Raw genomic sequence first — 27,599 nt, 5'->3', positions numbered from 1 at the left:
ATACTGCCAATTGCTGAAGCATAAGGAACTTTCTTCATTTCAGCACGTTCTTCTTTTGTACTCGGCGACTCATTCTTCGACAGCTTGAAGTGACTGCCCAAAGACACACTTACTGACTTCGAATTATCCATGTTGAATCTTTCCAAAACCTTACCAATGTAAGCATCTTGCGAAATATACAATTTTTCTGCCGCCTTGTCACGCTCAATTCTCATGCCCAAAATCTGATTAGCCTCTCCAAGATCTTTCATGGAGAATCGTTCAGACAATTGCCTTTTCAACTTATCCATCTCCTTTTGATCACCTCTTGCGATCAACATATCATCCACATATAATATAAAGATAAGATAACTCTTGTCAAACCTCTTGTAGTAACAACAATGGTCAGCGTAGCATCTTTTATAGCCAATCTCCATCATGAATCCATCAAACTTCTTATACCACTGCTTTGGAGCTTGCTTTAAACCATACAAGCTCTTCTTCAACTTGCACACAAGATTTTCCTTTCCTTTTACTATGAATCCTTCAGGCTGTGTCATGTACAACCCATCCTCCAAATCACCATGAAGGAATGTCATCTTACGTCCATCTGATGCAACAATAGATTTTCTACAACTACCATACTCAACACTAAACGAATAGTAGTTAGTTTCACAACAGGAGTGAACACATCTGTACAATCAATGTCGTATCGTTGCTCAAATCCCTTGACAACCAGCCTAGCCTTGTAGCGCTTGCTACCATCAGCTTCACCTTTGATTCGATAGACCCACTCGAGTTTGGGATGTCTAGCTCGACCATTTGGAGCTCAAAACTACTGGGACTCGACGCCTCCCATCTATCCTTGTACAATACCTGTTCATTGAATACGACATCTCTACTGCGAATAACCTTTCGGTTATGCTCATCCCAGAGCCTATAACCGAACTCATCGTCTTTGTAACCAATGAACGTACACTTAATAGATTTGACATCCTACTTACTTCTCTCAACAGAACTAACATGAGCATAAGCAACACAACCAAAGATGCGCAGGAAAGATAGATTTACCTATTTTCCTGTCCAAACCTCCGCGGGTATCCGAAACTCTAACGGAACTGATGGACCTTTATTAATTAGGAATGCAACTGTGTTGACTGCATCTGCCCAAAAATTATTTGGCAAACTACTTTTCAACCTCATGCATCTTGCTCGCTCATTCAACGTTCTGTTCATGCACTCTGCGATTCCATTCTGCTGCGGAGTTCCTTTCATAGTCTTCTCCATGCGGATTCCATTCTCGGTGCAAAACTCCTTGAACTTTGCAAGTTCATATTCTCTCCCATTATCGGATCTTAGACACTTCACCTTCAGTGTGGTTTCAGTTTCAACAAGGGTTTTCCACTTTCTGAAAGCGTCAAACGCTTCGGATTTACGCTTCAGAAAATAAACCCATAGCTTTCTAGTAGAGTCGTCGATTAAAGTCATAAAATATTCAGAGCCTCCTAGGGACCTCACAGGTGCTGGTGCCCATAGATCAGTATGGACCAACTCCAACTTCTGCGTCTTCAATTTTATGGCTCCTCTTGAGAAACTCACCATTTTCTGTTTCTCAAACACGCAATACTCGCATTGGCCAACTTCAACAGTTTTCAGGCCGGGCAGTAGACCTCTTGAGCACATTATCTTTATCCATTTCTCGCTCATGTGGCCAAGATGACAGTGCCACAAATCTGCATTATTTGCCTCGGTTGTAAGATCAATGCAATCTTTGGAGTTAGTTGTGGTATAAAACGTACCCTCATTCTTACCTCGAGCTACTCTCATAGCTCCCTTGGTAATCTTCCAATTGTTGCAGCCAAACGTCACGGTGTACCCTTCTGCATCAAGCTGCCCAATCGAAATCAAATTTCTATGTAATCCAGGAATGTGTTTGACTCCATTCAGTTTTATCATGGATCCATTGGATGTCACCACCTTCACGTTTCCTTTTCCCACGATATCTAAGGGCTCGTCATCAGCCAGATGTACCTTCCCAAAATCACCAGAAACGTAGTCTTCCATTATCTCCACATTGCTGCACGAATGAAACGATACCCACGATTCCATTGGACTACTCACACTCAGGACCAACGCCTCGCCATCATCAGACATGGTAGCGTTTACTATCTTCTTGTCTTTTTTATCCTTATTCTTATATTTCTTCGGTGCCTCACACTGATTTCTAAAATGCCCAAACTCATCACAATTCCAGCATTGAACCTGATCCAAATCCTTCTTGGATTGACTCATTCCTCTGGATTTTGATCTTCCACGATTTTGCTTTCCCTTAGATCTGTCTCTTCGTTTTGTACTCAGTACTGATCCAGAAGTAGAAGATCCTGATTCTCTCCGGCGAACTTCCTCACCAATCATCAGATCTCTTACTCTGTCAACTGCCAGGTTTGTCTCTACAGCAGTAACTGTTGTCACTGTGCCAGCCCAACTCTCAGGCAGGGACGATAGCAAAATTAGGGCACAAATTTCATCAGCGAATTTTATATCAACCTAGTTCTGTTGCGAGGTAATCATGTTGAACTCGTTGAGATGTTGTTGCACCGGCTTTCCCTCTTGCATTCTAAAATTAAACAATCGTCTAATCAGATGTACCTTGTTTGTCGTTGATGGTTTCTGATACATGTCATCCAAGATCTTCATCATCTCCTTCGTCGACTTTGCTGCAGTCGTGTGATAAGCTACATCCTTGGACAACGATAGCCTAATTGCGCACATCGCTTTTATGTCCAACATCTCCCACTCCTCCTGTTCCATCTTTTCGGGTTTGGTTTTTAAAGGTTTCCACAGATCTTTACCGTACAGGTAATCCTCAATCCGCATCTTCCAAAATCTGAAATCAGATCCGTTGAACTTCTCTACAACAATCTTCCCGTCGATCCCCATCCTGGTTTCTTCCTCTTAAACCTTAGGCTCTGATACCAGTTGTTGGGAAATAAACACAGACAATCATGAATATGAAAGATAATGAACACAACGAATTGTTTACCCAGTTCGATAGAATGTGTATCTACGTCTGGGGGCGATGCCAAGCCAGGGATTTCTCTATATAATTTCAGGATAATTTGACAATGAGGGAGCACCTCTATTTATAAGCAACTAGGAAGCCCTAATTCTAGTCAAACTAGGAAACATATTCCATAAGGAATAAATCTATCACAAGGAAATATACTTCAAGAAAAAACAAATCCTAAATATGGTAGGAGATATTTTAGGCTCCATAATTAACAAACTCTTTTCGCAATTGCTAAGATGTCATCTTTCACTATCTTACTGTAGGAATCAGGTCCACATCATCATATATTCTCAAATAACGATACGTTCAAACAATTTTGTCGACCGAGCTACTCTAACTTCTTTAGTCTTACACGCGAAGACAACCACTACAAACAATTTTGTCGACCGAGCTACTCTAACTTCTTTAGTCTTACACGCGAAGACAACCACTACAAACAATTTTGTCGACCGAGTTACTCAAACTTCTTTAGTCTTACACGCGAAGACAACCACTACAACTACCATATTTAACAAGGAACTAAAGAATGACAAATATATTGGAGAAAAAAGATACAACAGGAGTATGAGGAAAAAAAGTGGGAGAAGTACAAGGACTAAAGAAGATGATTAACAATTTTGTCGACCGAGTTACTCAAACTTCTTTAGTCTTACACGCGAAGACAACCACTACAACTACCATATTTAACAAGGAACTAAAGAATGACAAATATATTGGAGAAAAAAGATACAACAAGAGTATGAGGAAAAAAAGTGAGAGAAGTACAAGGACTAAAGAAGATGAATCATCATCAACCGGAAAATACATTAGAAAAATGAAAAACTAATTGAATACAGCCATTTTCAATCCTATTTCCTACACTAAAATCCACGTTCTACTGCAAAAGGCAAAATCCAATTGCCCAATTTGTGTTATAATATTGGGTAACACTAAAAACCGATTTGTAAAAGAGGCCCAGAACTTAAAGGCCCCATTGTCAAAATTAAGCAAGGCCCAATCTCCTTGTAGACAAACAACTAACAAGCTTGAATTTTAAATTCAAATTGATCACACAATTAATTTCTATAAGAGCTAATCTATAACCGAAATAATTTTTTGAGTGGGTAGGATTAGTTTTGGGAGGGTAGAAGATCAATTTCTTAAACTAATTAGTGCAGTATATTTTAATAAAAATAAAAAAATACCAAAAACTATTTCTCCACTTCCTTCGCATGAAAGAGATACTCTTTATTCTTTGAAAATGACATAATAATTTTCAATAAAAAATTGACAGTCTAGCTTTAGCTTCTTTGTCCACTTTTCAAAAGCATAGTTGCCTTGCCTTCTCAACCCTTCAAAAGCTTCAAAAAGCGTCCCTCAAAAATCCAAATCAGAATTGGCCTCTCCATCTCTGTAAAACTGTATCTTCCCCACATCACGTCTCCTTACACAAATGTATATAAACCCACTCTCCATCTCTCCCAAACCACACCTTCTATAGCCATTCAATCCCAATTCCCACTCAATCGATGGCCCTATCAAGCAGACTCCCATCTTCCACACCAATTTACCAATCAAGAAACCCCAACCCTTCCCCTCAAATAAAGGCTTTCACCCTCAATTGCTCGTCCGATTCGCCAAAGGCGTCACCTTTCACTGAGAAGCACTCAATCGAGAGGTACCAGCGGGACAGCTGGGTGTACAAGACCCAGCTGCCGCAGCCCTCGTGCTCCTGCCAGCTCCCCTCCGATCAAGACTTCGTTAGGGATTATGACATAGCTATGCAGCTCCCGGAGCTCAAGAAGCTGGTTGAGGTTTTGAGGGAGAAGAGGAGAGATGAAAATGGGGGTGAGACGAAGGGGGCTGGCAATGTGTTCTTGGTGGGGACAGGGCCTGGTGATCCTGAGCTTTTGACGATTAAGGCGTTGAGAGTGATCGAGAGCGCTGATTTGCTGTTGTATGATCGATTGGTGTCTAATGATGTTTTGAATTTGGTTGGGCCTAATGCGAATCTTCTGTATGTTGGGAAGACTGCTGGCTACCATAGCAGAACTCAGGTTTGTTTTTTTGTTGCTTAATTTAACCCAATTTTAAAGTTTTGTGATTTGTTATTGTCAATTTTGATATGTGGTTTATTTGGGTATGAGTGTGTTTTGTTAAAATTGGTAGTTTTGAATGATCTGTGAATCGGATGATTGTGTGGTCTCTGTAGCGATTGATCGGATAACAGGGTGCGGTCTATGTTGTAATGTTTGTTCCTATGTAAGTTTGAGTCAATGGTGAAGTTCTTGTAGGTGTTGATGTATAAGATGTAAAAAGACTTACTTGGGCAGGTATAAAGATGATCTGAGTGCTGTAGGATTGATATACTGTGGTTCTGGTTGTGAAAAACATCTCCGCCTATTGATGTTGTATCTGGAGTTCTCATGAAAAAATATATGTATAAACGCTAGAAAATGTATTGCTGTATTGTTGCTGGAAAAATACTTACCATTGAGGGATTTAGCAGGAGGAGATTCATGAATTGCTCTTAAGTTTTGCTGAAGCTGGAGCAAATGTTGTAAGGCTTAAAGGTGGAGATCCTTTGGTAAGTACTATAAGAGCTTATAACATTAGAGAGTATTCATGCCATTTGCTACTTAACCGTGATGTTTTTGAAAGTTGGGTTTTGATTTACTATAACCTTTGGTTGCAGGTATTTGGAAGGGGTGGAGAGGAGATGGACTTTCTACAACAACAAGGGATTGAAGTGAAAGTCATTCCAGGTATGGCGATTATGGATTACGGAATGATTTTCATTCTTGTGTGTATGTTGTGTTCATGTGTGTTTTGGTGTATTCCTTCATTAAGTTTGCACTTCAATCGTGATTTGTAACTGGTGACTTCTTTATTAATTCATGACGGCGATTCACTACTTTCGGGAAGTTCCTTAGTATAGAAAACTAGGATCTCCCAGCCTTCACATAATAATGCGTAGGCTTTGCTACTTTGGCTGTGTTCCACATTAAACAAGAGACATTAGAGAAAATGCTAAACCGAGTTACATGAATGACGAAATGAGCTACTATTATATATATTTGCTGAAACAGATTCTGTATACAAGCTTCAACTTTCATGAAAAATATAACTTAACAATGTATAATGACCTGATATATGTGTTTCTGTGAACTGACAGGCATAACAGCTGCTTCTGGAATAGCTGCTGAATTAGGAATTCCATTGACACACCGTGGTGTTGCAACTAGTGTCCGATTTCTAACAGGACACTCAAGAAAGGGAGGAACGGATCCTCTGTTTGTCGCAGTGAATGCTGCTGATCCGGATTCCACACTGGTTGTCTATATGGGCTTGTCGACTCTCCCTTCCCTTGCCTCCAAACTAATGCTTCATGGTTTGCCAGACAACACACCTGCTGCAGCAATCGAGCGAGGAACTACTCCTCAACAGCGCATAGTAAGCCAATCTAAACCAAGTTCTAATTTCGATGGATGCATTTAAGGTCGGATAGCAGACACATAAGGCAGATTATGTCAAATGTCAGAATTATCCTTTCATATCATCCAATCCTAACCTCATTTGCAACCATTAGGTGTTTGCTGAACTGAAGGACCTTGCTGATGAAATAGCAACGAACCAGCTAGTTTCACCTTCTTTAATCATCATCGGGAAAGTTGTTGCTCTTTCGCCATTATGGCCGCATGCCATGCTAGAAACTTCCTCTCTGGTCGAATCTAGATGACAAGGTTTACCCGGAGGTGAAGCAACGAACCCTGTCTTTGAAGACACGAGTTAACTAATAAGTAGCTTCTTTGGTTGCTTTTGCAGCCCGTGAATCTGCATCAGGCTTCGATGTGAGATTACAAGCAATCGTAAGCATCTCATGCTTCATTTTTGCTAGTGGATTGCGGAATTAGTTTATTTATCTTGGTTCAAATTATGATAATAATTGGTAACAGAGTTGTTGTATTTGATAAAATGTAGGGGTCTCTGTTTTAAAACTAAAATCAGAGAGCGTTGATGTTATTTATGCCTTTTATTTATTTTTCTCTCTTTCTCGTAAGCCCTTTTGATTTCATGTTTCGTTTCGATAATGTTTCTATATTACAACCAGGTATTTATTTTATTAGAAAAAATAAATCTGAAAATGTTTAGCTTAAGAAAAAGCAATTAACCGTGCTAGTTTCTTAATAATTTTCAAATAAACTCAATTCTGGTCTGGATTGGTGCACTAACCAACCAAAAAAGGTTAGACATTTATTTGGAAGAGTGATCTGTCTCAAAAGTCTCTAACTTTTCGGGTTGTGATACCACAGGTTCCAAAAAAAAAATTTGTCAGAGGACCCTAACGTTAAACATAATCACGAATCATGTTTTTTAGCCACTTTTCGGACGAAAATGCCCAAATGGCTTTAAGGGCATTTTCGACAATCCCTAGATTCGCTGACATATGAATTCTGTCACATTTCTGTCAGCAACTTCTTACGTGATTTCCTAATAAGTTCTGGTACTTCATAAGTTATTAAGGTTTTGTCAATATTTGGAAACAATTGAATCAAAAAATGAATAGTTTGTTTGAATTGTTTCTCATCAACTGAATGTAATGTCCTAAATTCTACCATGAAACAAATATAAACACTAATAAAATTACTAATAGTACTACTTATTAACAGAATTATGTTTACTTAACAGGAAAAGTAAGTGTTGAATCACAGAAAACTTAAACCAAAATTTAATTTCCATATCTGTACATGTATATAGTGTGGCTTCTTTACTACAAAGAATGAATAAACAAATTGAATAGAATAGGAATGTAAGGTGCAATTTTTACACCTATTAGCTAAAAATTTCATTTCTATGCAATCTCCTCGCTACTTCCTTCAGTTTTTTCCATGGAAAGCTTTCTCTAGCTGCAGTTTCAAGATTCAAAGACATCAATGCCCAGCCTACTTCGAAACGTTACCTTCAATTTAAGGCCCCATTGCATTGGTAGAATGGCGTTGAAGATCACAACTGATATGATCAAATGGTATGCGATAACTCATGTGGTAAAGAGTGAGATCCGTAGAGAGTTAGACAGCGGAATGCGCTGTCGTGCCATTGCACATGCACTCGGGGATAGGGTACTTAGTGACATCTCTCCCTGCTTTGCTGGTCCTGAGCACCGGCTGTCCCATGGAATCCTGCTGCAACTCAAGAATCAGTCTGTTGAACTCGGATTCGGGAATGGAAGAGTTCAAGAAGTGTGGTATCATCTGTCTCTTGTTAGGGATTATAGTCTTCTTGTGGCCTGCATAGGCTCTGTGCCCTTGAATAGCATGCCCCATATTTCCACCATGCGATGGCATGAACACATCACTATTCTCAGAGACTATGTCGTCAACAGCAGCCAGAAGGGAGGGCTTGTTAGCTATTGGCTCGAGTTCACCTGGCAATGCAAGGTCTTCCTTGTTGAAGAAATGGGGAAACTCTGAGGTGAGTGGCAGCAGGGCTTCTTTTCCACCCAACGGAACGCCTCCTGCCCAGTAGATTCTCGTGCTCGTTGGAGCTCCCAAAGCTTTAAGTAACCTAAGCATACGAATTACGTACATACGTTTAGAACAACGGTCGTGATAAAATTTCATGCCATTCTTGAATTCCAAAAGTTGAGCATGACTTACCTAGCGACTTCCAACGCGTTCAACGGGCAGAGGCCTGCGAGTTTCCTGTCATGATAGGTCATGTTTGATCTTGAAGTCAAGAGCTCGGGGCGTGCTTTCCGTTCATTGTTTATCATCTCATCATAGTCACGAGTTAGACCAGGGAGGCAGCCAGTCCTCACCCATACATCCTTCTCCATTCTCAAATGGAGAGCAAGGTAAGGTCCTTTGCTTCTCATTCTCTCTGTGAGCTTGGTACCAAGCTCAATGATACGTGGGACGAATCGTAGAGCATCAAAAGTCACCTGCATGTTGATTAGGGTGAGAATGTGCAAAGCTCAAACAGAATAATAGAAGCAGCTACAAATGTGAACTCCTAAGCAAAAGGTAGATGCTTTTCAGTGTATGTAGAAAGAAAAGGCGGCCAAAGATACCTTGCAACGAAGCTTCTGGAGATCGGAAGGGAGATCCTTAGAGAGCCTCGAATCCAGGCCACGAAGCAGCAACACACCCTCCCTCCTAAGCTGCAAGACACAAAGGGTTTCCTTCGATCAATAACTTGTTACTAAACAAAGCAATATTCAAATCATTGGAGAATCTCCAAAACAATCTAGGCCGGCCTACAAAAATAGGAATCAATACCACTAAGCTGTCTTTTTTTGAAAGATTCGAACTTTAGAGTCATCTCATTAACCTTTGCAGCTCAAAAGAAAGTTCAAAGCTGACAGCTGCAAACAGTAATACTCCCTCCGTCCCATAAAAATGCCATATTTCATTTTTCGTCCGTCCCATAGAAATAGTCCATATCCATTTATGGTAACTTTTTTCTTCTTTTCTTTTACTTTATCATTTATGGTCCCACCACTCACTACACAATTTCAACTACTTTTTCTCCTTCTCTCTTACTTTACCAATTACACATTAAAACTCGTGTCAACCCTAAAGGGCCTATTTCTATGGGAAGGAGGGAGTATTAGATAATCTTTTCCCACTCTTCTAGCAATAGCAAGACCAAGAAACAAAAAACGTGACCAAACTAGAATAAATGAAGGCAACCTTTTTATGATAGTGAGAGCGAATCCACTGAGGCGATGCGTGAAGGGGAGTCCTCTTCTCCTCCACCGGCCTCGTCATCACATGTGTCGACGGCAGAGATGAAACTATTCTCACATCATTCGCCAAAACACTCTTGAAATGATCCAAATCAAATATATCACTGAATTCACTGCAATAACCAAAACATAATCAAAATCAACAACTTATTGCGTAAAACACAAATAGGATTGAAAAATTGGTCTAAAAAACAAACCTTTCATCAGCCCAGATAACATTCTTCTGCAAAATCGGAACAACCAAAGCAGCCCCAAGAATCCTTGCAATCACAACAGCATCGATAATCTGATTCCTCTGCTGATTCATGCCTCCAGCAACCACCACCATCAAATAGTTGGCCCTATCCTTCACAATCTCGCCGCTCTCTCTTCGATATCCGCCGCTGAAATCCAAACAAGGCCAATACCCCATCCCATCAGGCTGCTTCCAGAACTCACTCTCCTCACCCTTTTCCCCAATTTTGGCGGCAAAATCTAGGTCAGAATCCGCACCCCCATTTTCGATTACTGCCTCAGTCTCCTGAGATACGGAGCAAGGGAGCTGGGAGAAGGGCGCGGAGGGGTCGAAGTTGGATAGAATCTTCAACATCCAGAGAAATCCCAGCAAAAAGGCGAGGGAAATGAAGAACCTCGAGCTCCTGAGGAAAGCCCTCAGCTTTGAACGATGAATTTGCTTCTTTTTGTTAGGCTGAAGCAGAAAATCGAGCGATGCGTCGGAGAGGGAGTTGATGATCTGTGATTGGACGGAAATGTGGCTCTTGTTGATGATCTTCGGCACCGCCATTGCAGAGAGATGAGAAAACGCGTGAGTAGGAATGGGTTTGGTTGAGCTTTCGTGGAATATTTAAGTCGACAGAAACGAGAAAAAACACATTCAAATATGAAGAAAGTGGGTTAGGCAAAGTTGTACAGAGAGTTTGTGTGTGCCGCGGGAATCTGATGTAGAAACGCGATTTTGAATCGGAAACGAAATCGCGTTTTGCAGAATTCTGTTTCCTCATTTATATATTCGTTTTTATTAATTACTTCAAGCCTTGGATTAATTGGGAAGCGCATTCAAAATTAGAAGGAAAATGGCATTGATTATTAATGTCTTAAGTTATTATTACTCTCTCTTAAGAATCTTAATTGGATATTTGTTCTGTTTCGAGTGACTATGCGCCCCATTTTAGAATTTAAATATTTTTATAATATTGTGTGGTAATAAGATATAGTATAAATATTTAAAGAACTACCTTTGGTAATGTTATGTTCGTTTGGCATGAAATAATCAAATTTCATTGTTATGCTAATTTTCTAGACAAATTACGTCTAATAGCGTCCGCAGCGGTGAGCAGGATGTTGTCCGTCCGTTCGTGCTAGCGGCACGGCTCCGCTGTTCGCCGCTGTGCTCTTGCCACTAATGCGGCGCTGCTCGATGCATCGAGCATGTCCATGCCAGCCAGCAGCTGATGTGGCGCGTTCTGATTGGCCAACGACATTTCTGTTGGAAATTCATTTTTTTTAAAAATCGAAAATAATACCAAAAATAAAAAAAAAATCAGAATCCTAAAAATCTGGCCGTTTTTTTTACCGTTTTTCTGGATCTTTTTGATTTTTTTTTTAATTTTTATTATCCCTAAAATCATCTATAAATACACACATTCATCATTCATTTTTCACATCAAGTCATCTCTCATTCATCTCTCATTCATATTTTTTCATACAACTTATATCTACATCTTCCTCTCTCACCCATCTCATTGCGGAAGCGGAGCGCGAAGAACAAGAATACATGAACAACATCGTGCCGCCTATGAAGCCTATGTCGCAGCGAATACCCCCACCCCTCTTCCTCAACCAACTAGATCAACTCGCCGATACATCCATCGTGACCGGGAGGGAGCCAACGAAAGGCTCGTTGCCGACTATTTTTCCGACCAGCCGTGGTTTCCGGAAGATTACTTTCGGCGCCGTTTTCGCATGTCAAAACGCTTGTTTATGCGTATTGTCAACACATTGTCCGCCCGTGTTGAATACTTTCAAACAAGAACAGATGCAGTCGGTCGGCAAAGTCTCTCGGCGTTGCAGAATTGTACGTGTGCCATCCGACAACTTGCTACTGGGCAAACGACTGACCTCTTCGACTAGTATTTGCATGTCGGTGAGTCCACTGGAATCCTTTGCCTTAAAATTTTTGCGAGGGCGTTCGTTCAACTTTCAGGGATGAATTCCTTCGGGCACCCACCACCGATGATTGCCAACGGTTGCTTCGTCTTCACGAAACAGTCCATGGTTTTCCCGGTATGCTTGGCAGCATTGACTGCATGTATTGGAGGTGGAAGAATTGCCCGACTGCTTGGAGGGGGCAACACTTAAGCGGCCACAAAGGCGGCGACCCAACACTTATCCTTGAAGCGGTCGCCGACTACCGCCTATGGATTTGACATGCATATTTCGGTATTGCCGGATCCAACAACGACTTGAACGTGTTCTATTCTTCACCACTCTTCAATGATGTGTTGAATGGTGTAGCACCGACGATCGACTACACCGTCAACGGAAATACATACCACATGGGTTACCATCTCACCGATGGTATCTACCCAAGGTGGTCGACTTTCGTGAAGACGCTCAGCAACCCGCAAGACCCGAGACGGGTTCTTTTTGCGCAGCATCAAGAGTCCGCTCGTAAAGACGTCGATAGAGATTTTGGGGTCCTTCAAGCCCGATTCAACATTTGAAGGCCCCGTCTCGGCTATGGTACGTGAAAAATATCGCCGACATCATGTACACGTGTATTATCTTGCATAACATGATTATAGGCGACGAAGGACCGAGGGCGGCTAGCTTTTACGACGAGGATGAAGCCGAAAGCTCAACCGCGAGGTCTCCCCCACGCCGATGTGTGCATACGACGGTGGGTGAGAGGATCGAAATAAGGCACACAATGCGCGATACCTGAACCCACGTTGAGCTACAAGAAGACCTAATCAAACACATTTGAGCGAAATTCGGCCACGAGTAGTGGGTTTTTTTAATATTATGAATTTAATTATGTAATTTTTAATTTTTAGGATTTTAATTATGTAATTTTTATTTTTTTTGTAATTTGTAATATTATTTAGGTTATTTTTAATGCATTTTAATATTGTGGAAATGTTTTTATTTAAATTGAATAATAGAATAGTGGGACCCTTGAGTGTGTCCTTGCGGGAGAGTATGGATGTGAGTGTTGTGCTATTGCCTAAGAGCAGAGAGTAAAAGTGGGTTCGGGCCTACATCCGTACTCTTTGGCAAGAGCACGAATGTGGTTGCTCTAACAATTAAAAAAAATGTTCATCTAAGTATAATTACGTGGGTAAACAAATTTGGAAAGACGGTTTGTCCCATTGAAAAGCAAGCCTGCTGTATTCCACAATATTCAACTTTGACAGCTCGTTATATGCATCTATATTGCTTGCTTCTTTGACCAACACAAACTACACCAATTATAAGTTGTTTTATAGCTAATAATTTTTATGCTATCATTAAAAATTCTGTTAATAATTTCGATGCCTCTTTTTTTGAATAAATAATACACCTCTGTTTCAATAATAATGACCTATGTATTTTAATTATGTCATAAATTAATCGGTTTCCTATTTAGGACATCTTTATTGCTCACAATTTTAAATAGGCATCTTTATTACGCACAATTCTCAATTAGCACTATATAATAGTCTTCCACCTTTACACCAATTTATGATTCTCTCCTTAATATTTGGATGAAGTTTTAAGTCATTAATAGAGTCAATCATGATATAATGGAATGTAATGAAAATAGAGAATGGAGATAAGATTGGAATGACAATTTTTTGGGTATTTTTATTCTACTATTATCTCCTCTATCTCATCACATGACTATTCCATTTCGTTACATCAATAAAATGAATGGAACGAAAGTAGAAATCACATTTTAGTCTATTATCAAAAAGAGCCGGTCATTAATATATGAAGTAATTCTCTATAAAACTTTTGAAATTTCATTTTCTTAATTTGAGTTTCTTGGGTAAATCATCATTTACATATATATGCTCCCAAGTGGATAATAGGTTGATTAGTGCATCCATAAAATTGACCCAAAAATCAGCAGGTATAATCCATTTTTTTAAAGCTGTGACGTTAGCATTTTCTATTTTAATCATATTTAAGGACGATCTAGAAATTTATTTCAATAGACTGTATATTCCAATTTTTTAATTTAGAATTTTGACATAATAATTTATAGTATTTTTTTTGAGATAATAGAGACTTTTCCTAAATAATCTACACAATATATTAAAAGTGCGATAAATTTATAATACAGTACTTAATTTTTATCTTGATAGGCTTTACTAGGATAAGGGTGTACCGTGTACACGCCTATTAGACATAATTGTGTATCTTTATTATTAATTTTGACTAGATTCGTTTTACAGCTAGCTAGTAGTATCATACTACAAATATGAGTATAAAAGAACTACAAATAAAATTTGTTACTTCATATATAAAAATACAATACAGAGTTGCATTGTCAAATAACATATTGGTAAATAAATTAAATATAAAATTTAAAGATTATATCAAAATAAATTCAAATATGTAATTTTTGACTCAAACATTAATCACTCTACTACTACTACAGACCAATACAAGCACACAAGTACATTTTTACTTGTAGTTGAGGAAATTCTTAAACCATAAAGCATATCTTTTAGGAATTCTTTTAAGCTCATTCTCGTAATCCACATAGTAAAACCCAAATCGAATCGTGTAACCCAACGCCCATTCAAAATTGTCCAAAAATGACCATGCAAAAAAGCCTTTTACATTTACACCCTTCCTGTCATAAAGAAATAAAATTACTGATTAATAACAATTGTTGTATATATATAGGTCTATTATTTCACAATAATACTATATGAATGTAAAGAAGTACTTACTCAATGGCTTGTTGAACAGCTCTAATATGACCATAGTAAAAATCAATTCGTTGTTGGTCTTCTGTACTACTATTGTAAAAGTCACCTATACCTAAAAATAATAAAAAATAATGTTTAAAAAATAACATTTACTACTATATAGTAATAATAAATTAAAGAATATTTACAAATACCTGTTTCTGTTACGTAAATAGTTTTTGTAATGTTGTAATTTTGCTTGGTGTAGAGTAGAATATCATGAAGTCCTTGTGGGTAGACATAGAATACGCTAACTACATATGTAGTGTTGAACTAACAATAATCAAAGAAATTGTTCATTTGTAGATGAGATAGATAAAATTGATAAGATATATAGTACTCCCTCCCTCAAGCATTAGGAGCCCCGGTTGAGTTGGGTGTAATAATTGGAGTATGTGATAATGGAAGGTGAGACCCATTTGCATTATTATTTGTTTTATTCTTTGGATGTGTTTTTACTTGTGCTTTTTAGTGTTTTATTTTATAATATTTTTATTTCACCTTCTATGGAAATGTCTAACCGGGACTCCTAATGCCGAACAGATGAAAATGATCAACCGAGACTCTTAATGCCGGACGGAGGGAGTATGTAATCCACGAAAATTTTAGGAAGATTAACAATTGTTCCAATTGGGTTGGTTGTTAGAGCATCCACATCCGTGCCCCACTTTTACTCCCTCCTCTTAGGCAAGAGCACAACACCCACATCCGTGCTCTTCCGCAAGGACGAGCACAAGGACCCCACCACTCCATTATTCAATTTAAATAAAAACATTTCCACAAAATTAAAATTCATTAAAAATAATCTAAATAATATTACAAATTACAAAAAAATTACAATTTACATAATTAAAATCCTAGAAATTAAAAATTACATAATTAAAGTCTTAAAAATTAAAAATTACATAATTTAAATCCTAAAAATTAAAAATTACATAATTAAATTCATAAAATTAAAAAAACTCACTACTCGTGGCCGAATTTCGCTCAAATGGATGATGAATGTGTGTATTTATATACTATAATTTTGGGATTAAATTTTTTTAAAAAAAATTCAAAAAAATGGTAATAAAATCTGTATATTTTTGGAAATCCGAAAAAATATATATTTTTTTAATTTTTGGTATTATTTTTTACTTTAAAAAAAAAGAAAAAGAAAATGCCAACGGCCAATAGAAACGTGTTACGTCGCCCTGCTCGTTGGCACGGACGTGCTCTTAGCTAAGAGCACGTCCGTGCCAGCGGCAAGAGCGCACGGACGGACGAACGGAGCCTGCTCTCCGATGTGGATGCTCTTAATCCCTTCTTGATATGATCGAATACATAGAGAAGAAATAAAATAGTGATTCTTACTCCATAATATTCATTTGCTTAGTATAATGAATATAAGATGAAATGGAGGAGATAAAATGAAAAAGGCAAAGAAATTATTATTTCATTCACATCTTCATTCTAATAATTTCTTTATGTTTCATCTATATTCTATTATATCGTACCATAATTTCATTATGTTTCACCTTTATTCTGTTATATCATACCACGATAAGTCATTAGAGTGCAAACCAAAATACCAAATCATCCATCACCGACCAAATTACGCAAACTAAATATTCAATTAAGTATGATTAATTTTTTTAGATCTTGCTTTATCACTAAAACCAATATGTAAAGGCGACTCCCATAAAAACAATTGTTATGACTTACCGGATCACCAATTGGTACACCGTCAATATCCGCTGTGAAATCATTGCAAAAATACAAATAAATAATAATAAAAAATACTTACTACATATATATGAATAGAATTAATATTTAAAAATGATAACGACTTACAAGAAAGATGAACCATACTTACTACATATATACTTGCATAATTTGCTGTATAATAGTTTAATCCTATGAAATCAAATGACCCTTTCAGCATTAAGCTTTCCTCCTCTGTAAATTTTGGCAATCGATTTTTTACAATGGAACGCATTATTGCTGGATAATCTCCATATACTATTGGATTCATAAACCTACAAACAGGCGTAAATGAATTAATTCCACATTTACAATATCAAATAAAATTACTGAATTGAAATCAACTTAAATAAGATATGAATTATATTACTGGGAGAAATATATATTCTCTTCAAAAAAATAAGAGAAAAAAACATATATATTCACATGTCTTTAGTGAGAATGAAATCCTACAACTGCAGATTTTAAACTAGTTATAACTTATAAGTTAAATTATGGATTTTGTAATTACTTGTCGATTTAGGCTAGAATTATTAGTTTCCTTAACAGAGTTTTTCCTAGTATTTTAAAAATAGACCACCCTATTGATATTGACATACCCAATAAATTTAGTGGTACTATGTTTTTTAAAAATTGACCCGGCCCACTTTCTAAGCAAATGGCATCATTTCAAATGGTCGTGAAAAATCACATATTATTTATATAATTCCAGTATAAATCTTAGGCAATTTTCACATCTAAAATACTTGAAAGCTAAATAAATTTATTATTCCCAATATCAAAGTAATAGAAAAGGAGAATAGTAAAAATATAATATTAGCCTATAATCTTCAAAACATATAGTATTTCATCCGTTCACTATCAATAATCTTATTAGTAGTGTATGATACAAATTTTAAAAATTAATAAAATAGAAAATAAAAAAGTTAAATATTTTTAATTGTAGGTGGATAAATATATACTTGTAAGAAAGAAAGAAAAAATAAAAGAGAAAAAATGATGGGCCATATTACCAAAAATAGAAAGGAATTAATTTTTGTGAACATAGAAAAATAGAAAAAGACTTTTAATTATGGACGGATAAAATATTTTTTTTCATTGTAAATGTGTGAGAGGTAACTCACCATCCATACATAAAATCAAGGGCTCGTTGTGCAGCTTTGATATACAGATCGATGCTCGAATAAGGTACAATCCAGTTGGATACTTGTGTTGTGCCTATTTCTCCCTTTTGAGTTGCCTATTTCAACCTTTAATTATTTATATTTTTTGATAATTTAAATATTAAAATTTTTCTTTAGATATCAACATACTCTTAATCACTTATAATAGAATGTTAACTTAAATACATAACCATAAATTAAATATAATATTTAAAATGCCTCAAATATAAAAGGACTGTTACATAAAAAATTTGCATAATAATTTTAAAATAATCAATATATACAATGTAAAATGAAAATCAATGTATACAAATATAAAATTCTAGATCTAACATTCATCTAGCATTCATCTAACATTCATCATTTGCATCTCTCTCATGCTACAACTTTCAAACTATACAAACACAAATACCAGGTTTGATTTCATCATTTGCATGCATAAAGTATTTAAACTTCATTAATTATTTTTATTTATATTGATATTAAATCGTGGGTAGGCGACTCAAAAGGGAGAAATCGGCATAACACTATTATCCAACTGGTTTGTACCTTATTCGATATCAAAGCTGCCGAAAGAGCCCTTGAATTTATGTATGGATGGTGAGTAAACTACTTGTATATAATTAATTTGATCGATATTGTAAATGTGGAACATATTTGATAATTAATGTAAATGTAGGTTTAGAATCCAATAGTAGAAGGAGATTATCCAGCAGTAATGCGTTCCATTGTAAAAAATCAGTTGCCAAATTTTACAAAGGAGGAAAGCTCAATGTTGAAAGGGTCATTCGATTTCATAGGATTGAATTATTATACAGAAAATTATGCAGCTCATATCTCCACTCCCAATCCCAAAATTATACATATGGCTTTGCAATGTTTGTTAGTTTTCCTGTTTCTGCTTTGTTTACTTTGCAAAGAAGCAGTTGTTGTCTCTTCTCACTCAATTCATAGTTCAAGCCTCAATTCCAAACAATCTCTCCATCAAGTATGTCTTTTCTTACTCCTATATATTTTCAATACCATATATATGGAGTAATATACATATGTGATATGCATCGTTTTCAAGATTTATACTAACTTCTTTTTTGGCAAATTTGTGTCACAGATATCGGATGGAGATGTTTTTGTTAACACAGATAAAACATTGGATTCATGGAGCATTTTAAATCAAGAAACTTCAGGTTTTAATTATGCATCACTTTATCACTTGTTTTAAGATAAAAATATTTATATTGTATTCTCATTATTATTATGAAAAAATATTATAATTACGTATATATTGCAATATTTGTCACACTTATTTCTGTAATTATAAATTTATACTGTGTTCATGAGCGGCAATGTAAGGTTCGGTTGCAGAGTCGCCTTGAGGGCAAGAGGAGCCTCTCCCTGGCGCGTATCGTCCGTACAACCCTCCATCGTATCCATTTAGAGAGAAAATATATGCCTCGTTTACTGTTATCCAATGCTTAATCCGATCACCAAATTCTTTGAAACAAACTTCTGCCAAATCTCTAAAATCATCTCTGAAAACCCAAAACCATAACTATGTTTAGTACTGCTATCGTTTTATTTTGCTAATGATCAATGATTATGTATGTATGCATAGATTGACTTACATAATGAGTGGACTTAGGAATCCTCCATACTCATCTTCTAGTGCTTGAGGAACGTCCCAATGAAATAGTGTCACAAATGAATGGGGTTATACCTTTAAGAAAAGGACATAAATAAGATTGAAAGTTTTACAAATGCAAGTCAAGCTATTTTTGTAAATTTTTTTAAAAATCAGGCTATATATAATTATGCATGAGATCAAAAGTTGAGTTATAATAGTAAGATTTTATTTTTCTATAAAGTTGGGATTAAACTTTGAAGAATAAAGATTTTTCGAAAATGTTTACCATACCATTTGCTATGAGCTCATTGAAGACGTTGTTGTAAAAGGCTACTCCTTTGTTGATTCCACCACTTAGCTTCCCACCTGATAAGAGTTTTTGTGTGTAAATGCTTCAGTTTATTATAAAAATTAACTCTAACATTTCACAATATATAAGCTACGTAATCAAAATATCAAATATCTAGTAATTTACTTATTCTTACGAGGTAATATTCGAGGCCAAGAGATGGACATTCTCAAAGCATCAACTCCTAAATTCTTTACCAATTTGACATCATCCTGCCAAATCAAATTAACACATCAAACAATCAAATATTTATTCATGCAAGATGGATATAACTCGATAATAATATTCGGACGCGCGTCATTTTCAATTTTATGTATTTTCCATAGTCATAATTATTCCAAATTTTGCATTTTAGTAACAATCCTCAATTTATTATGCTCTATAATAAATCATTTTAAATTTAAAAAATTAAATTATCCGAATGATCTAATCATATTCATCTCATTTACGAGAGGAAATACCCTCTATAAATTTTCTTGAAGGAAGAAGATAAGGGTAACAAAACCTTTTTATAAAGATTGTAGAAATTTGTAGCCACGTCACCGTTGGTTCCGTCTGATATTTTACCTGCAAACTTTTAATTTCAGTGAATGGCACAATTTTTCAGAATTAATCAATTTTAATTGATTTTTTCAGCCTTAAATATTCACAACTAAAAACATATCATTCCGCCCAGTTAGAATTTAGGGATATAGGGGCATCCACTATATCGCGGACACTTCCAATAGCCCCGCCTCTTTTTTGTCCACAGCCCCATTTTATTTGTCCGCAGCTATAAGGTGTACACTTCCAATAGCCCCAAAATTTTTAACCACTTTTCATTTTTTTTTCGTTTATTTTAAATCAATTATAATTAAAATTATCGGAATGTAAATAATTAGAAAACGAGGTAATTGAGATCGAATATTCGTTGTATTGGAAACGGGTGATTCGTCGTCTCCACCGTGCATTTTTTGAGAGTAAAAGTGTAGAGAGTGAATTAATGGAGAGTGTTTGAAAAGGGTGTAAAATGGGTTGTGGAGGAGTGGTATTTATAATACAATTTTCGAAAATAATTATAAAAAAAAATAATTTATTGGGGGCGGCCGGCGCGCCTATAGGGGCGGCAAGGTGTGACCGGCGCGTCCTCGCACCCTTATCGCCGGAGGGCCTTCCGCCCCAAAAATGGCGTCCGCCTCGGGGTGGACGCTCCATGCACTATAGATCGGCGGGGCGGCGACGGATTGGAGGCTGCCGGCGCGCCTCCCCTATAGTGGATGCCCTAATATGCATATCCACGTTATACTCTTTTCCCCTGGGTAGTCCTAAACATATAACGATTCATACTATAATTTCTTTAGAAAAATATTTAAAAATCAAACACTGATCAAGTGGGGGCCAATCCATACTATAATTTCTTTATATTTATTTAGTAGACTTAAGGTCATTTGTGGTCCTAAACATATGACGATTTTACGATTTTAGTCTAAAACATTATCTTTTGAATTATTGCATGCTGAACAAATGAAAACGGTCCGAATTTAGTCCATTTTGGATGGAGCCGTCAAATTTTTAACGGTCAACCCACAATTAATTGAATTTTGGCTGGATTAACAACTTTTAATTAGAATACTTAGGACCACAAATGGCTTTTAGTCTTTTTATAATAAAACAATAACAAATGTTAGGTTATAGTATTAAAAGAAAATTGAGGGGTCTCCTACTTCATATTCTAATTAAAAGTTGTTAATCCAATCAAAATTCACTTAGTTTTGGGTTGACCGTTAAAAATTTGACGGCTCCATCTAAAGTGGACTAAATCCGGACCGTTTTTATTTATTCAGGATACAATAATTTAAAAGATAATGTTTTGGATCAAAATCGTAAAATCGTCATATGCTTAGGACCATAAATGACCTTTAGTTTATTTATTTATTACGTACTCCTATAATATAAAGATTAAATATTAAAGTGGAATTGACAAAACCTGGCGTGTGGCTAAATGTGTCCCATATACTTTTTCCTTTTCCCCCTTCAAATGCAGCGCCCTCATACTTTCATGTCACAAAATAAATTTTATCTTCAAACTCCATAACTCAATCAATAATTGCAAGAATGGGAAAAAAATGCCATTTTATTATGTAAGTCTACTTAAATGTTATGAAATTTGATCATTTTTCGTGAGTTATTTTCGAAAATTTGAAAAATAGAATAAGGTGTGTCAGCTATTGTCAAAATTGTGTATCTTTAGTGCTCATGTTGGTTGGCTACTTTTTATTAGCAGTAGTATCCTATGTTCCAAACAAAAAAAAGAGCCAACATAAATAATAAAAATGTTATACATGTTTTGATATAATAAAAATACTAACTATAAAAATACTACTTACCATATATAGTTTAAGTGATACATGACTCTTATTATGGGACGAACGGAAATGACAAAATAAGATTCTTATTGTGGGACAATGTGAGTCTAATTTTTAATTTATTAGCATATTAATATAGGGATGTAATCAGATGCAAACTCTAAATATTGTACAAACTCCAAACTATCATCATAACCGTTAGAAAATATCAACAGATGACAAAATAATAGCAACAGAAAATGTCAACAGAGTGCCAACTGTTGATGCTGTGTTGACATTATGTTGAAACTGTGTTGACATTTTTTGTTGCTAATATTTTGTCTATCTATTGACATTTTTAAATAGTCCAAATCACAGTTTCGAATTTATACAATAATTAAAGTTTGCATTTTATCACCAACCATATAATATAAACATTAAAAACCTGTCGTATGGCTGAATGTGTCCCATATAGTTTTTCCTTTCATTTCACAAAACAAGCCTCAAGAAATTAATAATCATAAAATTCCATAACTCAACCAATAATTGCAAGAATGGGAAAAAATATAGTTGTAAACATGTTGGGGAGATATATAACCTACGAACCTATAGTTGTAAATGCGTCGGGCTTTTTAATTCCTAGTAACCTACTAAACCAATCCAATTCCAAAAAAATCCAATAGCTCTAATTACTATGTAATGTTAATTATTTATTTTATTAATCGTCAGACAGTAAGGCCGTAGTAAGAGCATCGGGTTGTGATGCTGCGACGTGGTGGCGGAGGGGCGCGGGTGGCCACGGGTTGTGGGTGGGCGGCGGGAGAGACGCCTTGGGTGTGGAGGGGCGATTGGGCTCCCCCCGCTCCCCACTTTTATTTATTTATTGTTAATTTCTAAATCTATAAATACCACCCAAATCTAATTCATTTCATCAACAATCTCACAATTCCTTAATTTTTTCGGACCAATTTCACATTAAAACTCGTATTTGTCACAAATAAGACTACTTTTTTTGGATGGATGAAATAGATAGTTGTTGATGTACTAACACATAGTATGTGATAGATCGCAACGAAACCATGCACTTTCCACCGCCCACTTGCCCGTCATTTGTCAGCCAACACAACGGTCGCGGCTCCTACGCAGTTGCGACAGTCTATCGAATGTGTTTCGAATCTATAAAATTGATGTTGACACAAGATGGGCAGCATCAGTTGACTTATGTGTTTGATAGAAATCCATGGGTTCCATCCTAAAACCAATTGGTGATAGGAGGAGGGGCCCATGAGACTTATATACTAGTTTCAGTTTTCTCTTGACACCGATGTGTGACAGTTATATGTTATATTTTTAGTTTCAATTGCCAACACTCTCCCTCAAACCCTTCAAGGTGAACCTTGGAGGGGTTGGACTTTTTTCTAATCAATTGGACAATCGGCCCAATTTTTTTTTGATCAGTTGGACCACTTGGCCCAATTTTTAAGTCCAGATATACTGTTGGGTCAGTCATTTTTTCAGTTTCGGCCCAGATATACTGCTGGGTCAGTTAGATTTGACCCACAGTCGGTGACCCGCTCTGATACCATGATAGAAATCCATGGGTTCTATCCTAAAACCAATTGGTGATAGGAGGAAGGGTCCATGAGACTTATATACTAGTTTCAGTTTTCTCTTGACACCGATGTGAGACAGTTATATGTTATATTTTTAGTTTCAATTGCCAACATGTTTTATAAAATAATGACAATAAAAATCCAATTGTAAAATGATGTCGTTATGTCATGTGAATATGTCGCTTATTTACTAATTTAAATTTATTTACATTTAAATTGGTACTAAATCTATTTATTGGCTAAACAAAAACTATATCTTCCCCATATCCTAATATCGCCTAGCATTAGTTTTTTTAAAATATTTGTAATACTACTTTTAATAACTTTTATTAAAACAAAAATAGTGATAAATTTGTTGGGCTAGATTAGGGATAAATTTTTTAAATGAGTAAAAATATTATTCCCAATTGTAATTGTTTATGAGGTGATACTCTTCATGGTTCATACAGTAGCATCAGCCCAGCCACAATTCTTTTTGCCACGTCAACAGCCCTTCCCACAGCCCCAACCACAAATTGACACCTCTGCAATATAATATCAACAGCCCAACCATTTTAACTTTTTTAAATATATTAATTGAAGAAAAAATATAGAAAAACACAGAAACAAACTGAAATAAAATTATGACTTCACACTTGTTCAATAGTACTTTGGTCATGCCAAACAGTGCAGTACTTTGAAGTCTACCTAAGAGCATCCACATTCGTGTTCTTGTCAACGAGCATGGATGTAGGCTCGGATCCACTTTTACTCCCTGCTCTTAAACAAGTGCACAACACCCACATCCGTGTTATTCCGCAAAGACATGCTCAAAGGTCCCACCATTCTATTATTCAATTTAAATAAAAACATTTCCACAATATTAAAATACATTAAAAATGCCCAAAATACTATTACTACTTACTAAAAAAACTAAAAATTACATAATTAAAATCCTAAAAATTAAAAATTTCATAGTTAAAGTCTTAAAAATTAAAAATTACATAAATTAAATCCTAAAAATTAAAAATTACATAATTAAATTCATAAAATAAAAAAACCCACTACTCGTGGCCGAATTTTGCCCAAATAGATGATGAATGTGTGTATTTATAGATGATTTGGGATTATTTTTTTTTAATTTTTTTTAAAAAATTAAAAAAATATATTTTTGGGAATCTGAAAATATTTTTTTTAATTTTTGGTATTATTTTCGATTTAAAAAAAAAAGAAAAAGAAAATGCCAACGACCAATAAAAATGTGCCACATCGCCCTGCTCGCTAGCACAGACGTGCTCTTTGCTAAGAGCAAGTCCGTGCCAGCGGCAAGAGCGCAGCGATAGACAGGGACGTCCTTGCCAGCGGCACGGACGGACGGACCTTGGTCGCTGTGGATGCTCTAAAGATTCTCCAATAATAATGTGTATACAGTCTAGATTATTATAATATGAATGATGTTATTCATCCTTTCAAGAACCAAAAGGCCATTCTAGCTTTAGTTACAAAGTAGGGATAAGAAAATTAATTAATATACAATATGTAGTTTAAAAACTAGTTACGCATATATATTTATGTAAAACAAAAATTCTTGTTTCTTCAGATATCATAGTTCTTGTCATATAATATCCATTCATCTAATAGCATCCCCATCCGTGCTCTTTGGCAAGAGCGCGGATATGGTCCCGGAGCCACTTTTATTACTCCCTCCGTCCCTGAAAATTTATCACCTATTTCTTTTTTCATCTGTCCCTAAAATTTGTCACCTTTCACTTTTACCACTTTTGGTAGTGGACCCTACATTCCACTAACTCATTCACACTCACATTTTATTATAAAACTAATATATAAAAGTAGGACTCACATGCCACCAACTTTTTTAACCCACTTTCTATTATATTTCTTAAAACCCGTGCCGGGTCAAATGGTGACGAATTTTGGGGGACGGAGGGAGTACTTTTTTACTCCCTGCTCTTAGGCAAGAGTACAACACCCACATCCATGCTCTCCGGCAAGGACATGCTCAAGGGTCCCACCATTCTATTATTCAATTTAAATAAAAACATTTCCGCAATATTAAAATGCATTAAAAATATTCGGAATACTATTACAAATTAAAAAAAATTAAAAATTACAAATTAAAATACTAAAAATTAAAAATTACATAATTAAATCCTAAAATAAAAATACATAATTAAAATCCTTAAAAAATAAAAAATACATAATTAAATGCTAAAAAATATCCTCGTGGAAGACTATTCCTCTGGTCCTATCTCCAATGTTCTTCGGAGACCCCGTATCCTTGCCAAATGTGAATCAAGTTGCTCGTGGGTCATATTTGACCTATCAGCCAAATTGAGTTGGGCCAAAAGGGTCCACAACGAGTTGGTGGAGGGTTGAGGTGGCACAAAGGAAGCGGTGGGCGGATGGAGTTGCGGCGCGACTGCGGTTGGCAGTCGCCTTCTTCCTTCCTTGCGGTCGGCGTTGGGAACTGCTCGGGCCGGCTTCGGGGCTATCCAAGTTAGGTCGGCAAGCTGGCTAGCCACCTCATCCTCGCCGGCATCGGATAGGGATACCGACCTTGACCGTTTGCTGGAGGAGCTGGAGGATGATGATACGTCTCCCCTATACTTCGGATGCACACGCACCTTTTGCCAAGCGCTGAGGTACTTGAACGGTTTTGTAATTTAGGGATTGGAAGGTTGCCAAGGCGGCACTGATGATGTCGAGCTCGCTCCTGCCGCTCCCCGCCGACCGCTCTTCCTGGAGGTAATACCCCTGGAACTTTTGGATTTCTTCGTTGGCTCTGATATGGCATTGCACACCATACTCTCATTGCGCTCGATGGTTCCAGGCCGGGCGGTTTTCATGTACCGGCGAGAGACCGCCACCAAAATCTATCCCTGCTTTGGCTCGTGCCTATCTCCGGATCTTCGAAATAATCAAATAGGCTTTGAATAATTGATCCATCTCCGCCAGAGTGTACGTGGTGCGGACACCAGAGGAGTAGGAGTAGGAAGAGGAGGAGTTTGAGAGCCGCCGCTCCCTCCCGATCTGGGTTCGGGTGCCCACCCGTATCGCCCATCGGGGGCATCTTGGTCGTCCACCGGGTAAGGCCGTTAGCCACCCGGAACTTGAAACCTTGGATTTGAGGAGGGGCCGAAATTGCGTTTCCAGACTAGGGAATGGTTGTGAGCTGAACCGCGGGGAGTTGATGGGGTATCGTCGGAGCCGGACATTTTTTTATAAGAGTGAAAGATTGAGAATTGATAAGAGAAGATGAGAGAATTTAGATGAGAATTGTGTAGTGTGGTGTGAATTTTTGGTGTGAAAATGGGGTATTTAAAGATAAACATGTGAATTTTGGGAAAAAAATTGAAAAATAAATTAAAAGTGGGGAGAAACGGATATAATTTATTGGGAAGTGGGGAAATTTTTTTTTATTTCAAATTGATTTTTTAAATTAAATTTGTTTTTTTGAAAAAAAGTAAAATCGAAAATGCCAACGGCTTTGCTGTTGGCCAATCAGAACGCACTACGTCAGCCTGCTAAGCGGCACGGACGTGCTCGATGCATCGAGTAGCGCCGTGCCAGCGGTGGGAGTGCAGCAGCAGCAGCGACAGCGGTGCCGCGGCAGCGGCACGGACGCCGTCCGTCCCAGCGAGCACCTCTGCGGATGCTCTAAGAAAGCATAATCGAAAACTAGCTAGGCTACAATATCTATCTTTGGAATCTCAGAACCGCGACAAGAAATAGCTTCAATACTTTTATTTTTAGAAAAAATATCTATACAATGACAATAGATATAAATAGCTCAATTTATTTTGAAAATTTTCCATACAATAACAATTGATGTATATATCACCAGAGGCGGACCTATGTGGTGCCTGGGGTCCCATGGAACCCCCAACTTTTGTATATATTAGGTTCACACAAAGCTTATATGCATGTGTTAGTGCTAGACTGCTAGTGGCTCAGAATTTAGCCTTCCATTTAGAGGTGTAGGTTCGAATCCTGTTAGGGCTATAATTTTTCTCTGTCTTTCCCATTAGCATTGCTTTTTATTTTGTCAA

The 27,599-nt window shown here is 36.8% G+C and overlaps 2 protein-coding genes and 1 pseudogene across 3 annotated transcripts; 1 reads left to right on the top strand and 2 right to left on the bottom strand.

Annotated features, from left to right (window-relative positions):
- Window positions 1-4,360: 4,360 nt before the first annotated feature.
- Window positions 4,361-7,068, top strand: LOC121765870 (S-adenosyl-L-methionine-dependent uroporphyrinogen III methyltransferase, chloroplastic-like). Of its 2 annotated transcripts, none has more exons than XM_042162146.1 (5): window positions 4,361-5,085; window positions 5,538-5,615; window positions 5,724-5,793; window positions 6,204-6,481; window positions 6,618-7,068. In XM_042162146.1, the coding sequence occupies exons 1-5, from the start codon at window positions 4,558-4,560 to the stop codon at window positions 6,765-6,767; spliced, it is 1,104 nt and encodes a 367-aa protein (XP_042018080.1). In that variant the 5' UTR covers window positions 4,361-4,557; the 3' UTR covers window positions 6,768-7,068. The 2 variants fall into 2 exon arrangements, with proteins under 2 accessions (XP_042018080.1, XP_042018079.1); XM_042162145.1 differs by having other exon boundaries at window positions 5,535-5,615.
- A 677-nt stretch (window positions 7,069-7,745) lies between these two features.
- Window positions 7,746-10,641, bottom strand: LOC121765931 (O-fucosyltransferase 20-like). Its single transcript, XM_042162229.1, has 5 exons — window positions 9,974-10,641; window positions 9,721-9,889; window positions 9,099-9,188; window positions 8,686-8,969; window positions 7,746-8,593 (listed from the first exon to the last, which is right to left on the bottom strand). Exons 1-5 carry the CDS (start codon window positions 10,558-10,560, stop codon window positions 8,098-8,100), a joined length of 1,626 nt encoding a protein of 541 aa, XP_042018163.1. The 5' UTR covers window positions 10,561-10,641; the 3' UTR covers window positions 7,746-8,097.
- A 3,806-nt stretch (window positions 10,642-14,447) lies between these two features.
- LOC121764045 lies at window positions 14,448-24,253 on the bottom strand (annotated as a pseudogene).
- Between the last annotated feature and the right edge of the window lie 3,346 nt (window positions 24,254-27,599).

Source organism: Salvia splendens, chromosome 14, assembly GCF_004379255.2.
Source record: "Salvia splendens isolate huo1 chromosome 14, SspV2, whole genome shotgun sequence".
NCBI lineage: Eukaryota > Viridiplantae > Streptophyta > Magnoliopsida > Lamiales > Lamiaceae > Salvia > Salvia splendens.
This window is presented reverse-complemented; position numbering and strand designations above follow the sequence as displayed.

What these genes read in the sequence shown, in the direction of transcription:
- LOC121765870 (XM_042162145.1), top strand. Translation starts at nt 4,558, where the DNA reads ATGGCCCTATCAAGCAGACTCCCATCTTCCACACCAATTTACCAATCA. An exon ending in GCTACCATAGCAGAACTCAG is followed by an intron (nt 5,086 to 5,534) that starts GTTTGTTTTTTT and finishes TGAGGGATTTAG; the next exon opens with CAGGAGGAGATTCATGAATT. An exon ending in TTAAAGGTGGAGATCCTTTG is followed by an intron (nt 5,616 to 5,723) that starts GTAAGTACTATA and finishes CTTTGGTTGCAG; the next exon opens with GTATTTGGAAGGGGTGGAGA.
- LOC121765931 (XM_042162229.1), bottom strand. Translation starts at nt 10,560, where the DNA reads ATGGCGGTGCCGAAGATCATCAACAAGAGCCACATTTCCGTCCAATCA. An exon ending in GCTCTCACTATCATAAAAAG is followed by an intron (nt 9,189 to 9,720) that starts GTTGCCTTCATT and finishes TGTGTCTTGCAG; the next exon opens with CTTAGGAGGGAGGGTGTGTT. An exon ending in TCCAGAAGCTTCGTTGCAAG is followed by an intron (nt 8,970 to 9,098) that starts GTATCTTTGGCC and finishes ATCAACATGCAG; the next exon opens with GTGACTTTTGATGCTCTACG.